The sequence below is a fragment of the Oncorhynchus tshawytscha genome, linkage group LG11 (genome assembly GCF_018296145.1).
Source record: "Oncorhynchus tshawytscha isolate Ot180627B linkage group LG11, Otsh_v2.0, whole genome shotgun sequence".
NCBI lineage: Eukaryota > Metazoa > Chordata > Actinopteri > Salmoniformes > Salmonidae > Oncorhynchus > Oncorhynchus tshawytscha.
Window position 1 is genome coordinate 49,491,786 of NC_056439.1, and position 11,019 is coordinate 49,502,804.

The 11,019-nt window shown below is 42.1% G+C and overlaps 1 protein-coding gene across 2 annotated transcripts in view; it reads right to left on the reverse strand.

Annotated features, from left to right (window-relative positions):
• LOC112236817 (gamma-2-syntrophin) overlaps nt 1-10,278 on the reverse strand; it is a 137,728-nt gene extending 127,450 nt beyond the window's left edge. For both annotated transcript variants that reach the window (XM_042330229.1, XM_042330228.1), the window contains exon 1: nt 9,799-10,278. In XM_042330229.1, coding sequence (XP_042186163.1) covers nt 9,799-9,867 — 69 coding nt within the window. In that variant the 5' untranslated portion in view covers nt 9,868-10,278. The remainder of the gene's footprint in view (nt 1-9,798) is intronic.
• Between the last annotated feature and the right edge of the window lie 741 nt (nt 10,279-11,019).

Here is an 11,019-nt window from a genome sequence, read left to right on the forward strand (position 1 = left end):
CATCCCCTGGTTGGAGGTCATTTAAACCTACCTTAGAGGGATAATGTCATGGCATCATCCCCCTGGTTGGAGGTCATTTAAACCTACCTTAGAGGGATAATGTCATATCATCCCCCTGGTTGGAGGTCATTTAAACCTACCTTAGAGGGATAATGTCATGGCATCATCCCCTGGTTGGAGGTCATTTAAACCTACCTAATGTCATGACAGGGTTGGAGGTCATTTAAACCTACCCTCGAGGGATAATGTCATGACAGCTTCCCCCTGGTTGGAGGTCATTTAAACCTACCTTAGAGGGATAATGTCATGGCATCATCCCCCCTGGTTGGAGGTCATTTAAACCTACCTTAGAGGGATAATGTCATGGCATCATCCCCTGGTTGGAGGTCATTTAAACCTACCTTAGAGGGATAATGTCATGGCATCATCCCCCTGGTTGGAGGTCATTTAAACCTACCTTAGAGGGATAATGTCATGGCATCATCCCCCTGGTTGGAGGTCATTTAAACCTACCTTAGAGGGATAATGTCATGGCATCATCCCCCTGGTTGGAGGTAATGTCATCATCCCCCTAATTTAAACCTACCTTAGAGGGATAATGTCATGACAGCTTCCCCCTGGTTGGAGGTCATTTAAACCTACCCTCGAGGGATAATGTCATGACAGCTTCCCCTGGTTGGAGGTCATTTAAACCTACCCTCGAGGGATAATGTCATGACAGCTTCCCCCTGGTTGGAGGTCATTTGTCAACAGCTTCCCCCTGGTTGGAGGTCATTTAAACCTACCCTCGAGGGATAATGTCATGACAGCTTCCCCCTGGTTGGAGGTCATTTAAACCTACCCTCGAGGGATAATGTCATGACAGCTTCCCCCTGGTTGGAGGTCATTTAAACCTACCCTCGAGGGATAATGTCATGACAGCTTCCCTCTGGTTGGAGGTCATTTAAACCTACCCTCGAGGGATAATGTCATGACAGCTTCCCTCTGGTTGGAGGTCATTTAAACCTACCTTAGAGGGATAATGTCATGACAGCTTCCCCCTGGTTGGAGGTCATTTAAACCTACCCTCGAGGGATAATGTCATGACAGCTTCCCCCTGGTTGGAGGTCATTTAAACCTACCTTAGAGGGATAATGTCATGACAGCTTCCCCCTGGTTGGAGGTCATTTAAACCTACCCTCGAGGGATAATGTCATGACAGCTTCCCCCTGGTTGGAGGTCATTTAAACCTACCTTAGAGGGATAATGTCATGACAGCTTCCCTCTGGTTGGAGGTCATTTAAACCTACCTTAGAGAGATAATGTCAGCAAATTGATGCTCAGTTGAGGGCCAAGCATCATTTGCTGCTTCAGTTTTAAATATCTAACTTGAAATGCAATCTGGGGCTGTGAAAAGTACACCTATTTCTCTTACATTTGACTGTTGTGACCATTCAGGAATTCAAGGAGAATTACACTGCAGCATAATGATTTATAGTAAATATAATTGTAATAATAATAATAATAATAATTAAAAAATCAGCAGCAGTATGCCTGCAAAGTTAAACAGGTCTTACACTAATCAGTAGAATCTAGAGGAAAACGCACTTACGAAATGCCAGATTTTAAAGGAGACGAGGCAGATAAGAAAAATACAAATAAAAAAAAAATCTCATTTTGAAATGGATGGGACATCATTAAAATTCATGAGGTCCCCGCCTTAGATCAAAATGAAAATGTCAATGAAAGATTGTTGGGGCACTAATAATTATGCAACGGAGGAGTTGCATTTTAATTCACTAAGTAAACATCTCAGGACAATATTTAAATAGGTATCACCAAGCCGGTCTCTAAGGAAACATAGGAGAATCATTATCTGTTTGAGATTGTATTGCTTCCGACCAGTACAATAGAGGCTGGTAAAAGCCACCAAGGTGGCTCTGGATATGACATTCTCAAAACAGATACTAGAGCAGGACTGACTTGTTTTAAAATTAACGCCTGATTGATTTCCTGGCTACAACTCCATCGACTTTCACACTCCACTGGGGGTGTAATTACGTTTCTGCTGCCCATGCTGAAAGGAGGAGAGAGGGGTGGGGGGGGGTGGCATGTTTTTTTTTTTAAACTTCACAGTTTTCATTACAGCATAAATCAAAGGAGGTGTTTAAAATAAAGAATAATAACTGAAAAGACCAAATACTGAAGGCAGAATAGAACATAGTTTGATAGTACAGATACTGCTGGGCCTTAATATACCTCAGAATGGGTGATCAGTCCTTGGAGAATGTAACTGAAGTGATGGATGGGGGGGTGGGGGGGGGTTAGATAGTGTTTTTCTCTATTAGCAATATAATGTGGGATCATCTACAAAACAAGACTGTAAAACATTCTTCTAAAAAGACCTAAGGGTAGTTTAAAGATCTGTGTTCTTCTACATCTGCACTGCTTGCTGTTTGGGGGTTTTTAGGCTGGGTTTCTATACAGCACTTTGTGACATCTGCTGATGTAAAAAGAGCTTTATAAATACATTTGATTGATTGCAAATCTACACAGAGTACACAAAACATTAGGAACACCTTCCTAATATTGAGTTGCACCCCCCCCACCCTTTTGCCCTGAGAACAGCCTCTATTCGTCAGGTCATGGACACTACAAGGTGTCGAAAGCGTTCCACAGGGATGCTGGACCCATGTTGACTCCAACGCGCCCCACAGTTGTCAAGTTGGCTGGATGCCCTTTGGGTGGAGGACCATTCTTGACACACATGGGAAAAACTGTTGAGTGAGAAACCCAGCAGCTTTATAGTTCTTGATATACTCAAACCGGTGCGTCTGGCACCTACTACCAGACCCATTTCAAAGTCACTTAAATCTTTCGTCTTGCCCATTCACCCTCTAAAATGGCACATGCACAATCCGTGTCTCAAATGTCTCAAAGCTTAAACATCTTTCATCTGTCTTCTGCCCTTCATGGTCAGTCTATGTCATGGAAAGAGGTGTTCCTAATGTTTTGTCAACTCAGCCGCAGAGGTAATCATCCTAAAAACCAGACCCAACAGTGGAAATACAGGCTGTTGATCCCGTGGTGGGAAGAAGATGAATGGTTGAACACCTTGTGAAAAATAGTCTTGAATCATAACTGAGATTCATAACAGAAGACAATTATTTCTGACTAAAAAAGGGTTTGCTCACCAGTATAACCTTATCTAACAATCTATTTTCTTGTCTGCGAGCTTTAAGATACATTCAGGGACGCTTCTGAGCATGTATTCACTCACAGGAATTCACTCCGTCATGCAACGTGATGGCTGTGTGACAAGAAATGCTAATGGGTTTAACCTCTTTACTTCATACTCTCTCTGGGTGCATTTATACAGGCAGCCCATTCTGATCTATTACTGGCAAAAGAGCTGATCCGATTGGTCAAAAGACCAATTAGTAGGAAAAGATCAGAAATGGGCTGGCTGTGTAAACGCAGTACGTGCTTATGTCGGAAGTCTTACCGCTACTTATGATTACGTCATATCTACATTTAACATCGAAGATCCAAGTTTTGTCTCTCCAGGTCTTTCTGACATTGGAGGGTTATGGAGGGTAAGAATATCGGGGGGGGGTTATAAACAAGCTGAAAACATGTACATTGCATGAGTCATTTAACATCATGGGGAAGGAGAGGGGGGACCAATGATGGAGAAATATCAGACTGAGCCTCGATCTCAGGGACAATGTCTGGCGTTTATACAGGCAGCCCAATTCTGATCCACTAATCGGTCTTTTGATTAATCAGATCAGCTCTTTCGACCAATAATTTAGCAACAAAAAAAAAATGGTTCCCCTATGGGGAGTCACGACTTAAACTCGGGCATAGTTTATAAACCAGACCTGCATCCACTATGAGTGAACCAAGCCCATTGAAAACAAATACATGTTATTATTATCTTATTATTATTATGGTCAACTGTTTTAGGTCTTTGCAAGGTGCAAACTGTTTCAGGTCTATTCAAGGTGCACAATGTTTTAGGTCTATGCACGGTGCACACTGTTTTAGGTCTATGCACGGTGCACACTGTTTCAGGTCTATGCAAGGTGCACACTGTTTTAGGTCTATGCACGGTGCACACTGTTTTAGGTCTATGCACACTGTTTCAGGTCTATGCACACTGTTTCAGGTCTATGCACACTGTTTCAGGTCTATGCACACTGTTTTAGGTCTATGCAAGGTGCACACTGTTTCAGGTCTATGCACACTGTTTTAGGTCTATGCACACTGTTTTAGGTCTATGCACACTGTTTTAGGTCTATGCACACTGTTTTAGGTCTATGCAAGGTGCACACTGTTTCAGGTCTATGCACACTGTTTTAGGTCTATGCACACTGTTTTAGGTCTATGCAAGGTGCACACTGTTTTAGGTCTATGCACACTGTTTTAGGTCTATGCACACTGTTTTAGGTATATGCACGGTGCACACTGTTTCAGTTCTATGCACACTGTTTTAGGTCTATGCAAGGTGCACACTGTTTTAGGTCTATGCAAGGTGCACACTGTTTTAGGTATATGCACACTGTTTCAGGTCTATGCAAGGTGCACACTGTTTCAGGTCTATGCAAGGTGCACACTGTTTCAGGTCGATGCACGGTGCACACTGTTTCAGGTCTATGCACGGTGCACACTGTTTTAGGTATATGCACACTGTTTTAGGTCTATGCAAGGTGCACACTGTTTCAGGTCTATGCACGGTGCACACTGTTTTAGGTCTATGCACACTGTTTTAGGTCTATGCAAGGTGCACACTGTTTTAGGTCTATGCACGGTGCACACTGTTTTAGGTCTATGCAAGGTGCATACTGTTTCAGGTCTATGCAAGGTGCATACTGTTTCAGGTCTATGCACGGTGCATACTGTTTTAGGTCTATGCAAGGTGCATACTGTTTCAGGTCTATGCACACTGTTTTAGGTCTATGCAAGGTGCACACTGTTTCAGGTCTATGCACGGTGCACACTGTTTCAGGTCTATTCAAGGTGCACACTGTTTTAGATCTATGCACGGTGCACACTGTTTTAGGTCTATGCACGGTGTTTCAGGTCTATGCACACTGTTTTAGGTCTATGCAAGGTGCACACTGTTTTAGGTCTATGCAAGGTGCACACTGTTTTAGGTCTATGCACACTGTTTTAGGTCTATGCACACTGTTTTAGGTCTATGCACACTGTTTTAGGTCTATGCAAGGTGCACACTGTTTCAGGTCTATGCACACTGTTTTAGGTCTATGCACACTGTTTTAGGTCTATGCAAGGTGCACACTGTTTTAGGTCTATGCACACTGTTTTAGGTCTATGCACACTGTTTTAGGTATATGCACGGTGCACACTGTTTCAGTTCTATGCACACTGTTTTAGGTCTATGCAAGGTGCACACTGTTTTAGGTCTATGCAAGGTGCACACTGTTTTAGGTATATGCACACTGTTTCAGGTCTATGCAAGGTGCACACTGTTTCAGGTCTATGCAAGGTGCACACTGTTTCAGGTCTGCACGGTGCACACTGTTTCAGGTCTATGCACGGTGCACACTGTTTTAGGTATATCACACTGTTTTAGGTCTATGCAAGGTGCACACTGTTTCAGGTCTATGCACGGTGCACACTGTTTTAGGTCTATGCACACTGTTTTAGGTCTATGCAAGGTGCACACTGTTTCAGGTCTATGCACGGTGCACACTGTTTTAGGTCTATGCAAGGTGCACACTGTTTTAGGTCTATGCACGGTGCACACTGTTTCAGGTCTATGCACGGTGCACACTGTTTTAGGTCTATGCACGGTGCACACTGTTTCAGGTCTATGCACGGTGCACACTGTTTTAGGTCTATGCACACTGTTTCAGGTCTATGCAAGGTGCACACTGTTTCAGGTCTATGCAAGGTGCACACTGTTTCAGGTCTATTCAAGGTGCACACTGTTTTAGATCTATGCACGGTGCACACTGTTTTAGGTCTATGCACGGTGTTTCAGGTCTATGCACACTGTTTTAGGTCTATGCACGGTGCACACTGTTTTAGGTCTATGCAAGGTGCACACTGTTTTAGGTCTATGCACACTGTTTTAGGTCTATGCACACTGTTTTAGGTCTATGCAAGGTGCACACTGTTTCAGGTCTATGCACGGTGCACACTGTTTTAGGTCTATGCACGGTGCACACTGTTTTAGGTCTATGCACGGTGCATACTGTTTCAGGTCTATGCACACTGTTTCAGGTCTATGCACACTGTTTCAGGTCTATGCACACTGTTTCAGGTCTATGCACACTGTTTCAGGTCTATGCACACTGTTTTAGGTATATGCAAGGTGCACACTGTTTCAGGTCTATTCAAGTTGCACACTGTTTTAGGTCTATTCAAGTTGCACTCTGTTTTAGGTCTATGCACACTGTTTTAGGTCTATTCAAGTTGCACTCTGTTTTAGGTCTATTCAAGTTGCACTCTGTTTTAGGTCTATGCACACTGTTTTAGGTCTATGCACACTGTTTCAGGTCTATGCACGGTGCACACTGTTTTAGGTCTATGCACACTGTTTTAGGTATATGCAAGGTGCACACTGTTTCAGGTCTATTCAAGTTGCACACTGTTTTAGGTCTATTCAAGTTGCACTCTGTTTTAGGTCTATGCACGGTGTTTCAGGTCTATGCACACTGTTTTAGGTCTATGCAAGGTGCACACTGTTTTAGGTCTATGCACGGTGCACACTGTTTCAGGTCTATGCACACTGTTTTAGGTCTATGCACACTGTTTTAGGTCTATGCACGGTGCACACTGTTTTAGGTCTATGCACACTGTTTTAGGTCTATTCAAGTTGCACTCTGTTTTAGGTCTATTCAAGTTGCACTCTGTTTTAGGTCTATGCACACTGTTTTAGGTCTATGCACACTGTTTTAGGTCTATGCACACTGTTTTAGGTCTATGCAAGGTGCACACTGTTTCAGGTCTATGCAAGGTGCACACTGTTTTAGGTCTATGCACGGTGCACACTGTTTCAGGTCTATGCAAGGTGCATACTGTTTCAGGTCTATGCACACTGTTTCAGGTCTATGCACACTGTTTCAGGTCTATGCACACTGTTTCAGGTCTATGCACACTGTTTCAGGTCTATGCACACTGTTTTAGGTATATGCAAGGTGCACACTGTTTCAGGTCTATTCAAGTTGCACACTGTTTTAGGTCTATTCAAGTTGCACTCTGTTTTAGGTCTATGCACACTGTTTTAGGTCTATTCAAGTTGCACTCTGTTTTAGGTCTATGCACACTGTTTTAGGTCTATGCACACTGTTTTAGGTCTATGCACACTGTTTCAGGTCTATGCACGGTGCACACTGTTTTAGGTCTATTCAAGTTGCACTCTGTTTTAGGTCTATTCAAGTTGCACTCTGTTTTAGGTCTATGCACACTGTTTTAGGTCTATGCACACTGTTTCAGGTCTATGCACGGTGCACACTGTTTTAGGTCTATTCAAGTTGCACTCTGTTTTAGGTCTATGCACACTGTTTTAGGTCTATGCACACTGTTTTAGGTCTATGCACGGTGCACACTGTTTTAGGTCTATGCACACTGTTTTAGGTCTATTCAAGTTGCACACTGTTTTAGGTCTATTCAAGTTGCACTCTGTTTTAGGTCTATGCACACTGTTTTAGGTCTATTCAAGTTGCACTCTGTTTTAGGTCTATGCACACTGTTTTAGGTCTATGCACGGTGCACGCTGTTTTCAGTCTTGCTTTGCAATTTTTTTTTTTTAAATGTGCCTAGTGTTCTTTCTGCCTTTTCTAACATGATGACCAAACCGGCTCCACCCCCGTGAATCTCCGTGTATCATCACGACCAGACACGTTCACGTCGGTTTTGTCTAACCCCACCAGACGTGTTCATATCCTCACACAGTTTAAAATACCAAAACCAACTGTGAACCAACTATATTAATTTGGGGACAGGTCGAAACACAAACATTCATGGACATTTAGCTAGCTTGCTGTTGCAGGCTAATTTGTCCTGGGAGATAAAATAACAACCCAATGTTTATCTGTAATGAATATGGTCCTTTTTATTACGGATCTTTATAGAATTTTGACCCATTTTTGATTCACATAAAAGTGTTCTCTACTCCGACGATTAATCCACAGATAAAAAGGGGAAACCTAGTTAGTTTTTAGTTTGTTTTCTTTAATTAATCTCTCCTCGTTCAGCTTCCTTCTTCTGTGGATTTTATATGGCGGTTGGCAACCAACTTAAAAGGTGCACTATCGTCCACCAACTGAACTGGGAGTGTGGACCTTGTTCATCTTTCCATTACCCACGTGGGTATATGCTCGTAAAAACCAATGAGTAAATGGCGGGAGGCGGGACTTGCAGCGTGTCAATAGAATAGAACCAAGTTCTATATTAGCGCCTGGCTACACAGACACCCGCGAGCAGTTTGGATGAAATGATTGAATAACATGCATGTCAGGTTAACCCAAGATGGGGACGGCAGGAAGCCTACACTCGTAGGAAAAGAGGTGCTTAGTAAAGCCATAGAGGGTTCTTCTGTTTGTCCCCACAGGGGAACCTTTTTTTTTCCCAAAAGGGTTCTTAGGCTGACAATGATTCTAGGTCGAACCCTTTGCCTTGCAAAGAACCCTCATCTTCCAAAAAGGGTTCTTCATATGAAAATGGTTCTTGTTAGAAACCTATCCCTCTGCAAAGAACCCTCATCTTCCAAAAAGGGTTCTTCATATGAAAATGGTTCTTGGTAGAAACATATCCCTCTGCAAAGAACCCTCATCTTCCAAAAAGGGTTCTTCATATGAAAATGGTTCTTGTTAGAAACCTATCCCTCTGCAAAGAACCCTTTCGGAACCCTTGTTTCCCTAAGAGTCTAGTGGTTAGAGCGCTGGGCCAGTAACTAAAATGTCAGTAGTTTGAATCCTTGAGTTGACAAAGTCAAAACAAATCTGCCGATGTGCCATTGAGCATGGCACTTAACCCTAATTTCTCCAAGGTCACCGTTGATAATGGCTGATCCCTGGCCCATGGGATGTGCAACAAAAAAAACATTTCCAATTCACACATATTAATACACGCATGTGAAATATAATATAATACACAAATATAATAGAACAAATAAGCACCTACCAAATGTATTTAAAATTCTAATAGGCTTAGGGCCAACCTCAAACCTACATAGATGGGAGATGATGAACGTATGGGTTGCACCACAACTAATGAGTAAAATATCTCAGTGTAGGTATTCTTCATACCATCCCACTCTTGACAACATGTGACAATTGTCAATACAACTGTAATAAAAAAATTAACAAATATTTTAAAATATATAAAAGTCATTTTATGTTCAAATAAGACTCAACCAGAACCATACAATAGTAACTCATATGTGGTAAATAGTCTTGCTGCTTTCTATATTAGCCAAGTCTGGTATTAGATGAGACATTATTGTAGCCCTACTGGGATGTATTTTATTTTATTAAACACATGTGTATAATACTTATTGATAAACACAAGCCTACGTAGGAACAGTAGTTGTAATCCAATACGGGAACTATGAATGCATGAAGGCAGAACAGATTGTCAACGTAACAACAAACGTTCTATGAGTGCAATATTTCTTCAAATGATCCTGCTTCTCAAGCATCCACGGTGTAATGATATACTGCTGTGATCATTTGTTTAAAACCTGACCTTCTCTTTACAGCAGAACTGGGGCATATCTGATTAAATACACTAAAACATCATACATCTTTAGTAGGCTAAATAAAGGCAGCGAGACCCTCTACTTGCCCAAGTTGGAACCAAGAGGCTGGCTGGTCGCTCTAACAGTTCAGGTTGCTGTTTCCCGGGCACATTCATTTCCCATACAGCCGCTGGCTCTGTCCACTGAACTCGAAGAGACTTTCATAAGTCATTTATCCAACAATAGTCGAGTAGTGCCGTTCAACTATGTCCCATTCACCGAAAGAGGCACACGGTCGTACGGACAGACCGAGCATATAGCCTAGCCCCAGTACGCAACTAGAGTAGATAAGGAAGGTAGGCAGGCTACCGAGATCAACGCTGCACTGTCTCCAGTCACTATATCACATTTTCCGACGGTGATTATGGATCTGATAGATAGTCACGCAATACATAGCAACTATGAGAAAAACAAATCCACAGCTCAGTGTCAGATAGGTGAATCCATGATTGAGGTTGAAACAGCTTCCGCTGCTACGTGGTTAACTGCATTCTGTCGTTGTACTCGGTGAAACGCGGGACAGTCCAAACGTTGTCTTCTTCACCCGCTGCCTCCCCCTCCCTCCTCCCGCATCTTATTTTTAACCATTGCGATGGGTCCAGTAGGCCTATGGATTCACATGTTTACACACATTCTCTGTTGTCAATTGTCACTGCAGGATTTAGTTCGTTAACTAATTTTCTCCTTCAAAAATGTTTACATTCTATGATGTGATTGACTTTAGCTGTATCCAAATGAGGCTTAGCAAAGGGAATAGGGATATTTGTGAAGCAGAGATTTCATCAAATGTGATTTAATGCGTTGTGTTTATTCACCGTTTCATCTCTGTTCCATCAAACCATCTCCAATTTGGCATCCAAATAAATACACTAAGTTAATTTACAATTCAATGGGACTACTGGAGTAGCCTGTTAATCAGCTATCGGCCTACTGATCCAGATTAAATAAATACTCTATTGTTGTCATTAGTTTATAATAAATTGCATTTATTTAATATCAAACAAACAATGGATACAAATGAATCGAATTTGAATTTGCCATGATTAAAATGTTGTGTGGTAGGCCAAGTATGTCTAATCTAATACAATAGCACTCAGGCCTGTGAACTATTCCTCTCAGTAATAAAGGACATGATTGACATTTACAGTCTAAGAAATTCATGTTGATGTTGTTATAATATACAGGCAGCAGAACTAGACTTCAAGACTCTCTGCAACAGACCTATACATTCATTTGATCCATTTAATCCACAAACCAGATGTATTGTT